This window comes from Aphidius gifuensis, linkage group LG5 (genome assembly GCF_014905175.1).
Source record: "Aphidius gifuensis isolate YNYX2018 linkage group LG5, ASM1490517v1, whole genome shotgun sequence".
Classification (NCBI taxonomy): domain Eukaryota; kingdom Metazoa; phylum Arthropoda; class Insecta; order Hymenoptera; family Braconidae; genus Aphidius; species Aphidius gifuensis.
Window position 1 is genome coordinate 9,482,525 of NC_057792.1, and position 21,543 is coordinate 9,504,067.

Consider the following 21,543-nt stretch of genomic DNA (forward strand, 5'->3'; position numbering starts at 1 on the left):
TTCACTCTATTATTAATATTGATTATATATAAAATTAACAAACTTTTAAACTCATGTCCAAGTTTTCACAATATATGACGTACCAGTAAAACTACGAGAAATCTTAGTAATTACGCACCCTGACGTCAATTGTTTTTCTGAATTGAGTGGTGACAGGGAGTAATTTTAAAATAGGGGTTTGTTTTTGACGAACATAGTTTTGGCGCTGCCATAAAGTATAATGCTCGGGCCGAATAAACGTTTCTTGCTTACCAAATTGTTTGAAGCAAAGCCATTCAGATTGAATAGTTGAAAATTTAGCACGATATTTATCAAGAACATTGCTTATTTTTCCGGAACACACTTGGTTGCTGTTACTTAATGCAATCTCTTCCTGAATATCTTTTTCTATGTCATCAATAGTAGTTTTAAATCTTATCAACATCATGAATAATTTCTCCCACGCGAACTCGAGATACATCAGGAAAGCTATGTAATTGAGATGCAAATAGAATATGTTGATCGACTTTTTTACTAATCAAATTTTGAGGACAGCTATCTATCACTGGTGTTTGTAAACAATCTGAATTATCGATTTCTGAATTTTTAAGTTCATTATGCTCGGAAAATTCAACAGTTTTACATTCTAATTGGTTTTGACTGATTTGAGAATTTATATTTTGAATTGAATTTGAAGCGGACACATCAGCTGATAATTGACTACTTTGTGAATTTACATTTTGAATTAAATTTGAAGCAGAGACATCAGTTGATAAAATTACAGAACTTTCGCTAATAACAGGCATCGAAACATTTTCATTTGAAACATTTGTTAATTTACATCCATGCTGTTTATTTACGTGTCGGCGAAAAGTATCATAACAGGCATATGTTTTAGCACAAATCAAGTTCGTATCAAGAGATTTATAACCACATGAGAATGAATTTATATGTTTATGAAATGTAAGAGTATGCTTGATAAACTCTTTATTATTGTTACTAGTAAACTCACATTTAGAACATTGAAACATTTTTTATATTGGATAAAAACAATATTACATATAAAATATTTAAATTAAATAGTATTTAAAAGAGATTTTGAAAATGCCGTCAAATTTTTATGAAAAAAAAATTAATTTAAATATTTTAAATTACATATAAAATATTTAAATTAAATAGTATTTAAAAGAGATTTTGAAAATGCCGTCAAATTTTTATGAAAAAAAAAAATTAAAAAAAAAATATTAAAATTCATAGTGGTGGGTTGGCAATATTATTAGCAGCATTTATTTTTTCATTGATGTTGTGATTCAATGTAACGACTGCTTGAGTTAAACGATCTTTCGTGGTTATTTGGTATCCAGCAGTTTGTAAAAACGACCAAATTATGTTTGCACGTAATGGATACTTACAATCTAATACCCAGAAAATTTGAAAGCACAGATTAAGTGCTTCTAGTGGAGAACTTACAGGATATATGATTTCATTGACAAAAACATAAGACGATTCAACAGCATCCAAAGGGCCGACAAACGCGATTGTTGGTTGAAAGCTCAATCCTGAAGATTTTAATAATCTTTGATGTTCTTGAACGCATGAATTGAAATTTGTAGGGTCCTGAAAAAGATAAAAGCCACGATTCTTTGATTGATAACTCGAACTCTGTTACTCTTTTACTTGAGTATCGTAGCAATAGCTAAGGAAAAAATGTAGCTAAGGAATTAATGTAGCCGAAGAAATTATGTTTTAAACAACATTAATTCCTTAGCTACATCTTTTCCTTAGCTACTGCTTTTTCTTGGACATTTGTATTTTTAAAAAATAAATTTACATGTATTTTAAAAAAAAAATTTACATGTATTTTATTTATTAAAAAAATAAAATACCCAATCAAAGCAATTTTTTTTTTATTTATTAATATGAAAATATTAACGCTTAAATGATAGTAAATATCGTAAAAAGCTTTTAAAACCGTCTTTTATAAGTAAACGCAATATTGTAAGTAAGTTGAGAACCGTTGGAAGCCGCCTTTATTCCGGTATTGTACGAGTATTGTACAAGCATTGCTTACAACCGTTGTGCGAGAGTTGTACAATGCTTGTAACTTTCAACAAGTCTTGTGTGAGTCTTGTACAAGTATTGTATACATGGCTTGTACATTGCTCGTACAAGCAGAATACACGGGAGCGATAAACCAAATCAAAAACCATCGTTGTACATGGGGCATTCTGAGTCACTTCAGCTGGTCATCTGCCTGACCCTCACGGATTGAGTTGAAAGTTTTTTTATATGTTGTTTTTGGCTTTTTATGCAGCCTGAATTTTTTCGGAAATTTTATGACGTATTTTAGCCGGTAAAGTCGAGTGTTTTAATGTTAATTCTCTTCTTTCATAAAAAAAGCCCCAATTTAAATACATGAAATTTTTTCCATAAAATAAGATACTCAATCCACGTATATTTAATTAAAAATTAGAGTGGGCCGAGACGTTTATATGCTTTTTTTTTTTTAAAAAAAAATTTTTTTTTTCAAAATATTTTGAAAAAAAAAAAAAAAATTAAATTTTTAAATACAAAAAAATAAAACAAAATTAAAACATATCTTGGTAAAATTTCATTTTCGGCATATTTTGAAACTTAAAAGTGGAAAATTTCACGAACATTTCGTTAAAAATTGAAATTTTCCACTTTTAAGTTTTAAAATATGCCGAAAATGAAATTTTACCAAGATATGTTTTAATTTTGTTTTATTTTTTGCCCCACATACATTGTACAAGCCTTGTAACCACGCTCGTACAAGGCTTGAACGAGTATTGTAATCGATCTCAGTGATTCAGTCTGTTAACACAGCCTTGTACAAGACTTGTTCAAACCTTGTATACAAGTATCGTTCAAGCCACGTCTACAAGGCTTGAATAAGCCATGTATTTTTGGACAAAACAAGCCTTGAACAAGTCTGTTTCACATGGGACAATTCCGTCAGGGAATGGCGGAGTAATGGCGGAGAAATTTTCTACCAGGGTGGCTACTGCTTTTCTTTGGACATTTTTATTTTTTAAAAATTAAATCACATGTATTTTATTCAATAAATTAAAAAAAATTCTAAAGAAAAGCAGTAGCTAAGGAATTAATGTTTTAAGCAACATCAATTCCTTAGCCACATTCTTTTCCGAGCTACTACATTTCGTTAGACATTTTCATTTTTTAAAAATTCAATTACTTGTATTTTATTTATTAAATAAATGAATATATATATAGGACAAGCAGTAGCTAAGGAGAAAATGTAGCTCAAGAATCAATGTGGCTCAGCTTAGCTACATCTTTTTCTAGGACATTTTTGTTTTAAAAAATATAAATTTTCTCAGCTGCATATATACTTTAGCTGTATGCCGTAAAATATTAATTTATTCAATAATATAATTACAAGCAAGCGTGTTATTTATTACAGCAAATACTCTAATGCTGAGGCTTTCGGGTTTATCAAAATAATTTACCAGTAATCTACCAGTAGACTACTGGTAGTTCTTACCAGTAATTTTCTACTGGAATTCTACTGGTAGATTACTGGTAGTTCCTACGAGTAATTTGTAACTGAAATTTTACTAGTAGATTACTGGTAGTTCCTACCGGTAGTATTTACCAGTAGAATTCCAGTAATATACTGGTTTGAAATTATTGGTAGGAGCTACCAGTTACCTACCAGTAGTAGTTGCCGGTAAGCTACCAGTAGATTACCGGTAGCAAATCGTCCTACCAGTTGTGGTTATCTGGGTAGAAACTGAGATTATGATACTTATAAAAATTTATTAAAACATATTCAAGTTTAAAAAAAAAAATGCAACGCTTCGAGATTGAAGTTTCTTGATACCTTACCGTGATGTTTGTAATAACCACAATCTTTCGTCCAGAATTTTTTTTTTTTTTTTGGAATTTTTTCGTAAAAATAGTCTGGCAGATTCTTACAGATTCTTACAGATTATGGCAGATTATGACAGATTATGGCAGATTATGACAGACTCTGGCAGATTCTTACAGATTATGGCAGATTCTGGCAGATTTTTACAGATTTAGACCGGTTTTTGGAACAACTGCCAGATTCTGTCAGATTCTTGCAGATTCTGCCAGATTCTTACAGATTTAGAGCGGTTTTTGGAACAACTGCCAGATTCTGTCAGATTCTTACAGATTCTGCCAGATTCTGCCAGATTCTTACAGATTTAGACCGGTTTTTGGAACAACTGCCAGATTCTGCCAGATTCTGCCAGATTCTGCCAGTTTTTTTTCACCAGGGATTGAATTTTATTTTGTTCTTCATTAGAGGTATTTGGCTTATCATCCGATTGATTTGAATCATTATTATTATTGACAAATGGCTTATTTTGAATATTATTATTATATGGTTTATTTATTACTTAAAGCGTCTCTGATGTTTAAATTAGTATGACTCGAAATTTCGATTTCTGGTGATGGACTTCTATGTTCGCGGAACTGTGTGACTGTCTCATTTTATGGAGAAGAAAAAGGGTTTCTTACTAAATTGGTGTGTACATGATTTGAATTTTGAAAAATAGGTTTAGTGTCTACTTGTTGTGTAACACGATCGTTTAATTTGTCAGTAAGTGTTTCAATGCTTTTTGACATGTTTGAATAGTAGTTTGTTGTTCATTAATTTTGTCGAGTAAAGTCCTTTCTCTGTTAATTCTCTCTAAATTTTGATTGACTTCATAGACTGATTTTTCTCTAGTTATTTGTTCTTGTTAATTTTGAAAATTTTCATGCAACTTATCTATTTTTTCGAATAAATTGGTACCCTGTATTTCAAGCAAATTTCTAGCCTTTTCTTCTTCTTCAAACTTTTGTTCTAATTCCGCCTTTTCATTTTTTAACTGTTCAATGACTTTATCAATAGTTTTAGCACAAGTTTTTAAATTTTTTATATCGTCAGAGAATATTTCATATAAAGGTTTTGAATTACTTTCTCCTTTGTTCGCGTATTCTACTAAAGGAGTTTGATTTTCAAGTTTTATAGAATAGCCAATGGACTATTAATGAAGTTTGCTTCTAAAATTGTAATCTGTAATTGTAAATTTGCGTCATCAAATTGTCTTGTCATTGTTTGTGACGTTTGAAATGTCATTTCTTCGTAAACATGCGGACTTCCGGAGACCTCTTCGACGTCAATTAAAGACATTTTAAATAATTTTAATAAAATTTATTTGACTCACGAATAAAAGAAATAATGTAAATTCAGCAAAAAGAAAAAAAAATATTTTATTATAAAAACAAATTTAACTCACTCTTTGTATTTTCTTCACCGTGTATTAACTATAATATATTCTACACATTTTACTATATATCCCACTTCTGACACCAGTTTTGTTACGTGACAGGTTTATTTGAGTTTATTAAAATAATTTAATCGAACTTAAAAAAAAATTAACATTAAATTATTTAAAAACACGAATAAACAAGTCACTAAACAATTATTAATTTTACCTAATTTTGTTATTCCCTACAGGGTAACAGGATTTAGGAAAGGAAAATGTGTAAGAATTTTGTAAATACCTTGATGTTGTAAATGTGTACTTCCAGTATAAATGTTGAGAGTGTCATAATGGATGGTCGCCCAGATGTCGAATGAACTGTATAGCACACACTAGTATTTGATTTTACAACGATGTTTGAACTGATTTATGAGTGAATGAAATAATTAAATAAAAATGATTGAACTTTTAATTAAATGGTTTATTGAATAAAAATATAAGTTACAAGTTTGAAAGTGAAACGATGAGTGAGTCTGGACCTCAATGAGGGCGTGGGTTCGAATCCCACTTCTGACACCAGTTTTGTTACGTGACAGGTTTAATTTTATTTTTTTATAATAAAATAAACAAATCAGTAAACAATATTTTAAAGTCCTCTATTTAGTTATTCCCAACCGGGTAACAGGATTAGAGGTAAATGTGCGTAGTTTATTTTTAAAAATGTTAGAGGTGAATATCAAAAAGGTTTTTAAGGCGTTGTCAATCTGGATGTTCGACCTTGTAGATGGAAAATGTCTTGATGATAATCACTTGATAATAAAAATGGCGTAAATGTTAATTGATTTAACAACACAAATTAAAGTAAAACTATTTATTTATTGTATAAATTACATGATTCAAAATATATGCCGAAAGAAAGGTAGATGTTACCTTTATAATTAGTTATTCACGAGAGCAATTGTTTCCGAAAATACGTGAGCTTTTATAGACCTCAAAACAATAATATTTTATGGTAGGAATATCTTTTGACCAATAATTATAAACGGTTCTCATAATAATCAGCAATTAATTATTGCTGACTTTATTTAGCTTCGGTTCAACGGACTAAAAATATTGTATGTTTCAGCGAAATGAAAAGAAAAGAATTTATTAATTTACAATTTGACAAAATGCTGATAAATATTAATTTAAATTTAAAATATATCGAATCACATTGTGAAAATCGTAATTGCAAAAGCGAGTACGTCACATAATGTTGCTTAAAATATAATCCTTTGGCAACCTCAATTCCTTAGCTACATCTTTTCCTTAGTTACTGCTTTTCCTTGGACATTATTTTTCCTCACATAAATATATTACATGTAATTTACTTTAAAAAATAAAGTTGTCTAAAAAAAAAGCAGTAGCTGGAAAAAAGATGTAGCGGAAAAATAAATGTTGCTTACCGCATAATTTTTCTGGCTACATTAATTTTTTAGCTACATCTTTTCCTCAGCTACTGCTTTTCCTTGGACAATATTTTTTTTTAGTACTAATCTTAATACTTGACGTAAGCCATACGTATTGTTACTGTTAAAATATCATATTTTTAACTGTTACCTTATGCGCCATCACCCGTTTAAATATACCATATATTAACAGTTAACATAATATTATAACTGTTAACATATCCTTCTCTGAGTGCAGTGGGTATAGCAGCTGGATCGATTCTGAATACCTGGGGGATACTGAGATTCTGCCGAATTTTCGGGAGAGACAATCTGTCCTGAAGGTAACAGCCGGATGAATTCAGGGTATCTACTAGACGAATTTTGAATACTCAGTCTTCTTTTGGATACAAGCATATCCTGCGGATGAGTCTTCATCCAGAAGACCCATCAGGGGATGCTCCTTAAAGGCCAATACAAGCTGTCCTGTTTTACCGATAAAGTCTGTATGCTTTTCTTTACGAAAAAAATACTATTATTATTTCAATTTTTTTCTATATAAAACATATAGGTTTTACTGCAGTCCAATTCACAGGGCAAATTTTTTACAATTTAGGGCCTTTTTTTGCCGCTGATGGCGCTTGTAACATTTTTTTTATATAGATTTTATATGGATTTCACATACAAAAGCTCCTCAAGCGCCGCCACTGGAGGAAAAAAGCCCTAAATTGTAATGCCTTGTGAATTGGACTGCTGGTAAAACAGGACAACTTGTGTTGGCCCGTAGAAAAGAAAACAGTTGTCTTGTTTTACTGGTAAAGTCTGTATGCTTTTATAGGGTTCTGACCATATATGTAATACTACTATATTGCTAACATCCTATCTTCCCAATAAGTGGAGCTTCTCTGGAGGCAAGAGCGTCGACGATATGTCCTTCTCTTTTCAGAGCAGTAAAAAATGCGAAAGAGTAGGGAGCGTAGGGAGGGTTCGGATTAACTCGACAACTCACCAACTGACCAACACTATTTTTACTTTCTCACGTATATTAAATAAATAAAATAAAATATTTTAAAATAATTGAAATAACTAAATGAAAAAAAAAAAATGAATGAAAAAAATTATTTTACTTTATTCAATATTTATTATTAAAATAATATAATTATTCGTACATTTAAATATATATGTATATGTATACAATATACATATACATATGTATACATTGTGTTGGTGAGTAGTCGAGTTAATCCGAACCCTCCCTACGCTCCCTACTCTTTCTCATTTTTTACTGCTCTGAAAAAAGAAGGAAATATCATCGACGCTCTTGCCTTCAGAGACAAAAGCGGCCATATTAGCAATATAGTAGTATTACATATATGGGTTCTGACCTATTCACCATGGCATCTGGTGGCCCAATAGTAAACTATTTCCAAATGGTCGGAATCATAATAATAATATAATACATACAGGACATACCAACACATACAAATAGTGGAGTGGTGTGAGTCGTAGCCAAGTGTCAAAATACGTATACAGATTTAATATTATAATAATGATTATAAATAACAATAAATAAATTGATAATTAAAAAATGAATGTCGAGGCTGGTATTTTTCCAGAGCGTATAAAAGAAACTAAATATATATGTTTAGTAGAGAATTCTATCAATCTTACTGGAAAAAATTTTAATTTAATATTTCATATATTTTGTCTGTTATTGTAGAAAAATTTATCAAAAATGATCGATAATAATATGATAAAAATATAACACTCAAATAATACTGTCTTTATTATTCCAATAGAGCGCCAAAAACCATTTGGAATGCGCCATGTTGGCACACGGACACGGTGAGTGTGTGTAGGTGCTACTAAACCCCGCCCATAGGTCAGATCCCTATATACAAAAAAAATACTATTATTATTATTTTATTTTTTCCCTATATAAAACTATGGGCTTTACCGGTAAAACAGGACAACTTGTGTTCTTTCTTAATTTATTTCAATAAAATATATAGATAACAATTGTTTATTTGTTGTGTCTAATGAATATTGATAAATTTGTGTGGTTATATATTATGTTGACATATTAATTTTAGCAGCCTTAAGTCGCCAATTACGCAATGGCGATTGGTAATGTGGCGTCAGTTATAATTCGAAAAGTGTATGTAGAAGCACTTTGGGTGCGATCCGTGGCTACCCATTCCGTACGAATTTCAAAACGGCGACGAAAAAAATAAAAAATATAATAATATTAAAAGTTACTAAGATATTACACTATAGCTAAAGAGAAGGCCAGAGATTTATAAAAATTTAAAATATTAAGTATTACTTTTTTTTTCAGGTGTAAGTCGACAAAGGTTCTATTTAGTTATTTCCAATCGATCAAATAAATTGGCTATTAGCAAATTTCATCAGAATGTTTGTGAACAAAAAAAATTAGATCTACGACAACAAATGATCAAAAGATTTCCAAACTCCACCATTTTAAAGTTCGTACGGACTGGGTAGCCACGGAACGCACTCCATACCTACCCAACATTGCTAGTCGGTTTACCATCTGAAGTCCGTGGGCCGAGGCCAAAAAACTTGCACAAAACCGCATCGGCTAAATACCTGTTATATGGTAGCCCTATACACCTATAACACGTTGCATTTTCTTCCTACCGTTCTAATGGTCACCTGTCCACAGGTGAGCCAGGTAAAAAATCCGAATTATAAACAACGTTGAAAATAGTAGGCGAGCTAGATTATTTTTTTAAATGTATTTTAAATATGAGAAAAAAAATCCCTACCATTTTAAAAACTGTTAAAAGGGTTTAAAAAATTATTAATAATCAAATTGAATTGTAGAGTAAAGCACCACTCTGTAATCCCCACCCATACCGCATTACTCTACAATTCAATTTAATTTTTAATAATTTTTTTAACCCCTTTAACAATTTTTAAAATGGTAGGGATTTTTTTTCTCATATTTAAAATACATTTAAAAAAAAAATCTAGCTCGCCTACTATTTTTAACGTTGTTTTTTATTCGTGTTTTTTACCTGGATTACCTGTGGACAGGTGACCATTACAACGGTAGGGAGTAGGTGCAACGTGTATTAGGTGTATAAGGCTACCATATAACAAGTATTTAGCCGATGCGGTTCTGAGCAAGTTCTTTGGCCTCGGCCTACCGTCTACTGGGAGTCTGCAGTCCAATTCACAGAGCATTACAATTTAGGGCTTTTTTCCTCCACCGGCGGCGCTTGTAAAGCTTTTGTATGTAAAATTTATATAAAAAAAAATTTACAAGCGCCATCAGCGGCAAAAAAAAGCCCTAAATTGTAAAAAATTTGCCCTGTGAATCGGACTGCTGGGACATGTCAGCAAACACATACCAAATCGTTCACTTTCCTTAGGTGTGTTCGTTCACTTATCACACCGAGCGTATCCACGGAGCGTATGCAAGGAAGCGCTAGAGTCTTGCGGTCATTTAATGAAACTTTAATAACTAAAATTTACCAACGCAATCGTTATTTTCAGTCATTGTGTTTATTTTGTTAATTTATCAATTTTTTCTAAGACGCAAGAACAAAATCCCAATTTTTGATGATTAAAGACAGCGAAAAAGATAGAAAAAACAAATAACAATAAATAAATAGTAACTTTTAGTTACTTAAGTTTCTTAAAATGACCGCACGACTTTAGCGCTTCTTTGCGTACGCACCGTGCGTACGCTCGGTGTGAATAGTGAACGAACACCTCTTATCTGCATTCAGTAAGGCAAACAATGGCAAACCAAAAATTTTCCACTGTTGGTAAGTTTTTTATAGATTTTCAGCAACATTAAAACGATTTTCAAGAAAGACAGGTATATGTTCATTATTTAATTATAATCAAAAATACATAAAAAATTACTCAAAAAATATTTATCATGTACTTGAAAAATGTAATTAATCCTTCGATAATGTTTTTTTTTCTTTGAATTTGGTCATCCTGAATCTACCAAATTTGAATGGATGGGGCTAATATATAGACCATGCCTCTACGAAAAAAAACCGTGGAATAACCTTAAGTACACGTATACACTAATATGCAAAAAAATGTGTTTTTCTTTTGTTTTCAATTTTATAAACTATATTTCTTTTTTGTTCTTTCATGATTTACAAATATAATTCTCAATCGTTTGCCTGTTTTTTTTGCTTTTTAGTGTTGTTTTGCTAATATTGGAGTTTTTTTTTTCTTCCTCTTCAACTTTTCATTGTCTAATGGCACTTGCGTTTTCGTCTCCGGTTACCTAAAAGCAAACAAATGATGAACTATTAACGCACTTGTTTTCTATTGGGGGTAAAAACAGTATCAGAATTAATTAAAAAACAACGATAGTTATAAAGGGCGGACTGCACAAGTCATAGATTGTTTTACGTAAACATTAAATTCACTCAAATGCTTTTTTTAAAACTTGTAAAATGATTAAAAAAATGAATTAAAAAATGGTACTAATATATGAAACTTGAAATTATATATTTATAATATTAAAATAAATTAGGAACAATGTCTTGTAATGTCCTGCGGTAAGTGCTGAACTTTTTTAATTTTAAATATATTATACTTTATAAAATTATATATTCGGCTTGCGGCCCGGAGCGCTAGTTTCGGTTACACCGTTCAGGGTGAACATCCGAAAAATAAAGTCTCTTTAAGCTCATTTAGTCCGTAATAGGGATATTGAATGTTGGTAAATATACAGTTGGCACTATGTCCGACTTGAAAACTTTACATAAATCGACTTTTCCTAGTTACATATTAAACTATTTTGCTTTTATCCGATATAATGTTATGCCACAAGATGAATGATAAATAAGATATATTTATTATGTTTAAGAGTTATAATTTTCGATGATATATTATTTTTTATTTTCTCATATTTTGTAATAATAAATTTATGACACTATGTATTTCTATTAATTAGCATATTTTAATTTTTTAATTTTTTAAATTCATGTTATTACGATATTTATCATAATATATGAGTCACCTTTTAACGAAAAATAATGTTCAATAATTATACCGAATACGATAAAAATCACTAGTAAATTTTTACGAGTTTGTGTCTATGAGTTTGTGTCTATTCATTGTCTGAAAAATAATCCGTCTTATATTTATATGTAGAAATAGATTACAGACAACAAATAATCAACGGTAAAATCTATCGTAAAAAAATTGGTTCATCTATATACATAGAGTACTCTTATTATCAAATTCCGCTAGTACGAATGAGCCAAAAACGATTTTAATCAAATGTATATATAGCTAATTCTATTTTTCTATATTAAAATTATTGTCCGTTTAATTGATATAGCCGAATAATAATCTATGTATATTATTTTACAACCTCTTTCTGTTTTCAGATTCAATCAGCTAAGCCGATCAATAGCTGTCTGAAGTTGTATTTTTATTGTCTAATCATATATTCATTTGTTCTATATTTTTCGCAATGTATTTTCTCCGTTCGAATATATTAACCATTATAGAGTTTCTGAAATTTAATAAAACCCTAGTGATGATTCCATCATAATTATGTAACACTAGATTTTTACAATGCTCAGATTTGCATTTGTTATTAAAACGAAATACTAGAAATCCTGATTCATCCGCAAAATTAATCGATAAATAGGGCCCTGTTTTACTAACTCTTTTGGCACAAGATGGCGACACCATTCAAATTTATTTAAAATTTATAGACATAACCTCAAAATATGTTGTCAAAATACATACATCAATGTTGTTATTGTTGTTGTTGTTGTTTTTTTTTTTCATAGTTACATCATTTATAACATCAAAAATTTTTTATTTACAATTTAAGGCTATGTATAATAATAATAACAACAACAACAATAATAATAATAATAATAATCGTAGAAAAACTGTACGCCTAAAATTTCTGCCTTATCGACGGTATTTTTTGGGTGATAAATTATACGGCGGATGAATCAGGATTTTCACATTTTGGATTTTGTAGAGAACCGTTATTTACATAGTTGTATTAACGTTGCATGCACACAAGCGGTCAATAATCTGATTATATTATTTTCACTTTTGACTATTGTTTATTCTTAAGATTGAAAACTTTAACGACTCAGGGTGACAGATGATTTTCACTGTCGTATGACTATGAAATTGGTGTAACAATACAATAGGCCTAAGGTACAATTATACGATGCTTAAAAAGTTCCATAGCATTTTTATAGAATTGTTTATTCGGATTAACTTTTTTTGATTGTGCACAAAAATAACAGCTTCCTATTTTCGAAAATTGGTGTAGAAATAGAATATTAATTTTATTGAAACAATATTTGCGGACACATAACTATTTGGTTGTTAAGTGCAAATTCAGAATTCTATTTTATTATCGTTTATAAAGTGGCATTTAATTCTTTATCAATATTTATTAAAATGATAAAAAGTTGTAGAATAAAATTCGCTTTTATCACCAACTCGTATTAAGAGAATCAAAAGTTTAGTGTGATAATATCATATATTTTCCAAATATATGAACAAAAAAAAATTATACTTTTATCTAATAATATTTTTAGTAAATATTATCAACTCACATGAAACATAATTTTTTTTTAGTAGAATTCAGTAAACGGCAAAAAAATGTTTATCATTTTCAATATAATGCAAACAACAATATTCGAAATCTCTAAATTCGTCCTAATCTAATTTATGAATGATAATTATAAACGTTAATTAATAATTTCTATTTTTAAGAGTTCGGCCCAACTTAAGAAAAGTTCATTTACGAAGCATACACTTCAGAATTTGGAAAGATCCGCTAGTCGGCTAAAACATTACGGCGGCAACTTGTTCTAGCTCACAATAGATGGAATCGCAATACTATGTCAGAAAGACTTTCATTTACGGTGTTTTCTGATTCCCGAGGATTGAGACATGGCGCTGCAGGCCGCAAGCCATATATTCAGGGTCCAATTGGATACCCCTAGCTTCATCTTCTGCACTGAGAGAAATTTTAACTAAAAATTACAAACGTATAAGAAAAAATTACAAAGCGAATAGTAAAAACTGCGTTCCTCCGATTATTTGTAAGGATTATTCGTATATTGATAAATAATTTTTACAATAAAGTTATGTAAAAAATTTGGCCATTGACTATATACAACACTAAGCCATAAAAATTACATAATTTTATTGTAATTTCTCTTTAAAAAAAATGACTAAATTCACGATACTCACAAGTAAATTCTAGCAGACTGAGAATTTACCCACTACCGGTTTTAGAATTTACTATATTTTATTATAAATTTTATTTAAAAGTTGGACATTTTTTGTGCTAAGTTCGGCAGTTTGTGCTAGATTCACGGAGAACGGCAATCAATTCCCGGCAACATTTTTTCTTTTCTCTTTACACGGTCAAAACTCGAAAACTAATTGATAAATAGAAAAAATTCATTCTTGATAAATTGTTCAGAAATAAATTACCAACAATAAACCTCGCTTAACCCCATACCTAGCTTCAACAGATCAGGCTGTAGAAATGCTTGAAATTACATGACAATTCAATCATTTGTTCAATCAGTCGGCCATCTTTGTATTATTTCGCCTCACAACCAGAATTTTTACAAAGCGATATAGTAAAAAATATTTAAGTCTATGCTAACTTTTATATGTGTACATGATAAATTTTATTATATGTATTAGAATATTTATTAAATTGTTCAGTATTTTTTATTTGAACTTATAATATTTTTTATCGTTTCCTCAAAACATGTATGTGCTTTATTTTAATTAACTCATAACTCATTATCTAAGACATTAATCAAAAAAAGTAATTCTTTATAAATTGTTTAGAATTAAATTCTCAATAATTAACTCCACTCAACCCCATGTCTATCTGCAATATATAACGATGTACAGAGACTTGAAGTAACATAACAATTTTTTGACAGTGTGTGACATTTTACATAATTTTATTGTAGAATATCATCTCTCGCGGCCAATCCCAGAAATAAAACAAAAATTACAAAGCAGTATAGTAATTTCTATTCAACATGGGTTTTAATTTTTAGTTAAAATTTCTCTCAGTGTGCATTATAAGGGTAACAGTTAAGGGAGCAAACGCATTCCCGAGCACCCTCGAATATTCCCGACCTACCCTACGGTCAGCTTGTGCCACTGACCCAATATATCGATCAGTTCACTTGGATCTCTGATCCAGTAACTACTAGCTCTTCCAGCTTTAACTGCTTTAATATTTGTTTTAAAAAGTATTCAAAGCAAATTTCAAGAACCGCCTAATACTTTTCGAGACATCGAAGAAACAAGATATCAAATTTTTGTTTGTTTTGTTATTTTTGTTATAAAGAAATGGATAAGAAAAAATTGATTTATTAATTGATTTTTATAGTGATTTTTACGAGGAATATTATGGATTAAACAGCAATACCATATCTAGAATAATTTTTGAGATATTAAGCTTTGAAGGTAAATTATATCGAAATTTTTTGTTAATTTTTAATTATTTTGGGATTTTTCAATAATAATAAATTCAACAAAAAGAATATTGATATCAATTCCAGTAGTATTTGTTTTGTAGAAAACAATGGGCATAGTAAAAATCCGATATCTTCAATAGTTTTCTAGATATTAATAGTTGAAAATTAATGAAATCTGTTTTTTTCAAATTACAATCTGTAATCTTGTAAATATTTCGATATTTTTAATTTTCAACCCGTTATAAAGACACTTAACTACACACTCAATTCACATGACATTGATATTCACGTAGAAAGATATCTACTAGACATAACACTTTTTTTCTGTATAAACCTGTCAAAATTTTAATCGTTGTTACCGTGGCACACAAGATTAGAAATACAAAAAGACAAAATGTATTGGTATCACCGATCGAATAAAAGAAGAAAAAGATAAAAATAGAAGATAAATATAAGGCAAAACATGAATATTTGCAATATGTCTGATTTTTTCAAGTATATGAATCACCATTATAATTTTTTTTAATTTAGGTTGCAAACAAGATATATTTTTTTTATTTTGGATACTCATGCTTATGGTGCTCAAAAACCAGTGTTGTCGCAGACAAATTTGTGAATGTACCTCAAAACTGGAAAAACGTACCTCCTGACGAAAAAAATGTACTTTTTTTAAAAATAGCCGACAAGAGCTGGTTTATATGAAATTTTATCAAAGCAAAAACAATAAAAACAGCATTCAATTTTTTTTTAACATTATTGAAGAAATTTCTAATATTTTTTAAAATCAAGCAGCACGGTAGTGCCTCATGTCAAGCATGAGAAAAAAAATAGTAATACCAAAAAGGAACCAACGATATGGCACTGCGGTAACGGTTCGGGCTTTGTGACAAGGAGTTCACGGGTTCGATCCCGACCACCGACGCCATGTATCGAGTGGTAGGCGCAAGCCGGCTGTACTGCCCAGATTTGTCATGGTTTTCCTGGGCTATAATAGGAATCAGGTACAGTTTGAACGCATTACAAAGTCGACATCCATGTCTGTTGCAAAAATGAGTTGTAGGAGTTGACGGTTGGAAATGTGTAAAGAGGAGAGACACCTTGCAAGAAACTTTCTAATTAAGAAGTAGAGCACATTAAACAATTCATTTAGTAATACCGAAAAAAAAAAAAAAATGAAAACGCAAAAACACTACCGAGCCTCAATGTACATCAAATAGAGGTAACCTCATCTCGGCTAATATTTAAAAATTTATTTAAAATATGATGATGACGATAAAAATACATGATTTTTATAATTTAAAATTTTATTGCATCAAGCTTTGCTATAAAAAAAAAACCAAATTATTTAATAGTTTATTTAATTTTTAATAATTAAATAAATTTTACAACTATGCGTTTTTACGTTAAAAGACAGAAAAGTTTTCATCTCTCTCATACTTTCTTATTACTCGCTATATCTCTCTCTTTTCTTTTTAATATTTTACACTCAGAGAAGGATTTGTTTCTTTGTTCACAACTTTTATGAAGTTTACATTAAACATACAAAGTTTAATGTTAAGATATATATATTAACAAAAAACATAGATATCTTAACTGGTTAACATACGTATGTTTATAGTTAACATACGTATCAACATGTGATATCGCAACAAAAAAAAAAAAAAATATTAAGTTTTTTTTTACAAAAAAGAGTCAAGTATTCGAAATTGTCATTATAATTATAAGTACATTAAATTAGATATGACACTAAAAATTCGAGAAAGAAATATATATTTTTGACGCATGTAATTAAGTCTGAATTATTGAAAAAAAAAATTTTAAACTTGATCCCACCTGGTTTTTCTCAAATAAGATTTCAGTATTCAAGACATATATTTTACATTAGGTAGAGTCAAGTTTAAAATTTTTTTTCAATAATTCAGACTTAATTACATGCGTCAAAAATATATATTTCTTTCTTGAATTTTTAGTGTCATATCTCAATTAATGTACTTACAATTATAGTGACAAAAAAAAAAATAAAAGATGTCTTCGTAATTTTTTCGATTTTTTATTCTTAATCCTTACTACTCTAGCCAAAAAAAAAATTGTATTTCAATGGTTTAAACTGGAAAATCGAAAAAATTACAGACATCTTTTATCAAGAGACTCGGTAGAGTCTCGCCTCAATTTTTAAAAAGCGAGACTCTTTACCGGGTATAAGTATTTTAAGTCAGTGGTCCGTGACGTCGTCGTTTTTAATTTATCAAATGTCGTTCTAATTATTTGTTAAAAAAAAAAAATAAAAACAGTTTCATTATATATATCGATGCCTCTCTTTCCAATGAGCCTACTCTCGATTTTTTCCAACAAATAATAAAAAAGATATAAGAGTCAGTAAAAGCCAGGTATTAAATCTTACTAAAAAATAAATTTTCAAGCTGAAATGTCTAATTTCTTCGGATACGTTGCGCATACCCATATCCCTACTCCTGAATTTTTTTTTACATGCATATATGTGTGTGTATGCAGCCGCATGTATTAGTTATTTATCATTGATGGTATAGCAGAATTTGTTTCTTTTTCCTTTTATTTAAAGCGTACATATATAGTATACATACACGTTTAAATTTTTATATTCCAGAAAATTAGTATTCGATTATTATTTATTATTTATTATGGTATTCACGGTCAATTTAAAGTAGACGAATTACAAATATAATTTATTATTAATTTAAACAAAATAAGTGAAATAAAAACAAAACATAAATTTACAATTAATGTCGCCAAAAAGCCTCAATTTTTAAATACCTGTCTATTTATCATACCTTTAATAATCAAAAGACGTGAAATATCCAAAAAAATGTCAAAATTTTGAAGTATAAAGTTGAATAATTTGCTGGATAAAAAAAAACTAAAAAAAAAATTAGGCGCTTTTTCGATACATGGTATAATAATAATATAATAATAAAAACTGCAGCGCCTAATTTTTTTTTTAGTTTTTTTTTATCCAGCAAATTATTCAACTTTATACTTCAAAATTTTGACATTTTTTTGGATATTTCACGTCTTTTGATTATTAAAGGTATGATAAATAGACAGGTATTTAAAAATTGAGGCTTTTTGGCGACATTAATTGTAAATTTATGTTTTGTTTTTATTTTCATTTTTTAATTTAGAGAAATATAAAAATTTTCAAAAATTTCGAAATTTTCTAAATTCAAAAAACAAAAAAATACGGAATCGTGATCCCACTTTTATTTTACGAAAAATACGTTGGCTTTAATGTCAGAAATTTTTCAGAAGAAAAATTTTTCATTTCAAAAAGGTATGTTTTGAAATAGGTAGAATCCATCCGAAAAAGGGTGTCATCAGTACTAAGGAGTGGGGGGAAAATTTCGAAAAAAATTCTAACTGTATTTTTCGCCGAGTTACCTTGAAAAAAAAATATATCAAAAAAATCCGAAGGGTCAAGGCAAAATGCTCCAACAATTCACTTGGAATGCCTCATATATATGTATCGATCTCAACTCCAGCTCGACAGCGTGAAAATGAGCTCTCTCGTCATAGACTACATTTCATAACTGAAGATCCGAAAAAATGAGAGTTTCGGAACGAACCCCAGAGTTTAATAACTAGAAGATCACGAAGTATTTTATGCACATGTGCGAAGATTGACGCACTCAAAGACAAATTTGTATGTCCGTGTGAACAGTTTTTTTTATTTTGTTCACATTAGGTGCTTTCTTTCGGGTGTTTATTTGTTTTTCACTCCAATGCGCATGATCAGAGACATGCGCATCATGATTGATTCCTCAGTCATTTTACACAATAATTTCAATTTATCAGGGCAAAAATTGTTAAGAAATTAATGAAGATTATTCATTGATTTATTTGGCTACATCCTTTCCTCAGATACATTTGCCAATATAGCTTTATTATTAATTAATTACGGCAAATGTATCCAAGGAACGGATGAAACCAAATAACTTAATTTGTCATCTCTATTAATTCCTCAGCAATATTCACTATAAGAAATTAATATAATTACTACAAACGGCTGAGGAATTAATTTAGGATACAAATTGATTTATTTGACTATACATTCTTTTATTCAGATATATTTGCCAATAGTTCTTCAATTTATTAATTATAAAAAATTGACTAATAGAATAAAAAAAACCCCTTGTACATCTACCAATTAATTCATTTGCAGGCAAAATAATTTTAGCGAAAAAAAAAAAAAAAAAAGAAACTATTCAATAGTAATAATGACATTATTTAGATATCATCGCAATCATAATAGCAATAAATAAAGTGGAATTCATATATGCAATGTCAAGACAGTTATTAAAATAAAGAACAATAACATTAGCAGACGACAGTGATTATGAAGTAAAATAAAATTTAAATGAAAAAAAGTTTAATTAAACTAAATAAAGATAATAAATTTACCAAAGAAAATATATTTTAGATTGAACTAACTATATGGAATGAAAAGGCAGAAAATTTCTAGGGAAAAAAGGGTGATGTGATAGCGTTAAAGGAATTGAAAATAAATGAATATAAAAAAATTAAAAATATAATGACGACTTCAGCAACAATTAAAACGTTAAATCCTGATTCAACCGAGAGAAAAAAGTAAATAGAATAAATACAATCGAACTTGACAATTTTGTAATAAATATTTAACATTGACAGACTAAAATCATAGTACAACAAAATGAATATAAACAGAGAGTTTAAAAGGTTAGAAGAACGCGATTCTGGACATGTTCTATTCTTGAAAAAAATATATTATGATGTTCATCCTATTCTAAATCTACCTGTAAAAAAAAAAAAGTCGGGGGTACCTTCGGGGGTGAGAAAAAAAATAAAACTACCCTAAAATTGCCGATATTGAGATAATTATTAGTTTAATCAAAAAAAGTTTCAAGTAAAAGTTGTAGAAAAAAAAAAAATAAGGGGGGTAAGTCAAATGTTTTTTTTTTTTAATTGTAAAGGGTAAAAAGTTATGGGGGTTCAAAGTTTTGGGGATGACGCGAGATGAATTTTAATATGAATTTAGAGAACCACTGCGACCAAAAAATAGAGAGAACACGATACGCGCGCGCATATTCTGTCACTGTTTTATTTCATCTCATTCTCGCTTATACGTAGCACTCGGTTTGCTGTCTTTTTTTAGATACTCACACTCGGTTACGCTCGGCCACGCTCGTTCATTCGGTTCTTACTATATCTGTCTTCTTTAAATATATATCTTTTCTTTTTTCATTCAAATCAAACTCTGAGCCGATTTTCATTTTCGAAGCATCCGCGGCCGAAGAATAATAACAAAAGCAATTGTTTATTGTTAAATTAATATTAACAATTGGATACTAGCTTCAATAGTTGACCGATTTCAATAATTTTTTTTTTGTTTTAAAGGGCTTGAAACGTGCTATCATCTTATTGGATAAAAAAAAATTATCACTCAAAAAACAACAATAAAATAAATTGTTTTTTGTGAAATTATTATTTAAAATTAAGTTTCTATTTTGATAATTGATTGATTTTTTTTTTTTTTTTATTTGTTTTAAAGGGAACAAAACCAACTTTAATAATACTGTAAAAATAAAATTTTCATTCGAAAAACAAGAATAAAATTAATTGTTTATTGTAAAATTATTATTTAAAAATCGAATTTCTATTTTAATAATTGATTGCGATTTCTTTTTTTTTTTGTTTTTAAGGAGACAAGACAAACGTCAATATGACTGTGAAAAGAAAATTTATAAATCTGAAAAATAACAATTAAATTAATTGTTCATTGTAAAATTATTATTAAAACTTAAATTCCTATTTTAATAATTAATTGATTTAAAAATTTTGTTTTTTTGTTTTTTTAGAGGCTAAGACAAACTTCAATATTACTGTGAAAAAAAAATTTCACTCGAAAAGTAACGATAAAATTAATTATTTATTGTAAAATTACTATTTAAAAATTGACATTCTATTTTAATAATTGATTGCGATTTGTTTTTTTTTTTATTATTATTGAATTTTACAATGAACAAATTATTTTATTGTTGTTTTTCAAGTTCAGAAATTGTTTTTTATTTCTAATATTGAAGTTTGTCTTATCTATTTTTCAAAAAGAAAAAGAAAAGAAATCAATCAATCATATTAAAATGGAATCTCAATTTTAAATAATATTTTTACAATAAATAATATTAAATAATATTGTTCGAAATTAAATTTCTATTTTAACAATTGATGGTTTTTTTTATCTTTTTTTTGTTTTTCAAAAATAAGGAAAAGACAATTTTGTTGTGTTAAAATTTATTTATTTAATAATAATCTACATATTGTCTACTATATATTAATTTTTTTTTTATTGCAAATATCTCGTAATGAAATTGT

General features: G+C 28.9%; 1 protein-coding gene across 2 annotated transcripts in view; it reads right to left on the minus strand.

Moving 5' to 3' along the window:
* Nucleotides 1-1,192: 1,192 nt before the first annotated feature.
* The window catches only part of LOC122857539 (poly(A)-specific ribonuclease PARN-like), a 46,278-nt gene continuing 25,927 nt past the window's right edge, over nt 1,193-21,543 (minus strand). Inside the window, exon 10 of one of the 2 annotated variants that reach the window (XM_044159781.1) lies at nt 1,193-1,596. In XM_044159781.1, coding sequence (XP_044015716.1) covers nt 1,487-1,596 — 110 coding nt within the window. In that variant the 3' untranslated portion in view covers nt 1,193-1,486. Of the gene's footprint in view, nt 1,597-10,828; nt 10,944-21,543 lie in introns of those variants that run through there. The other variant, XM_044159783.1, reaches the window with a different exon arrangement.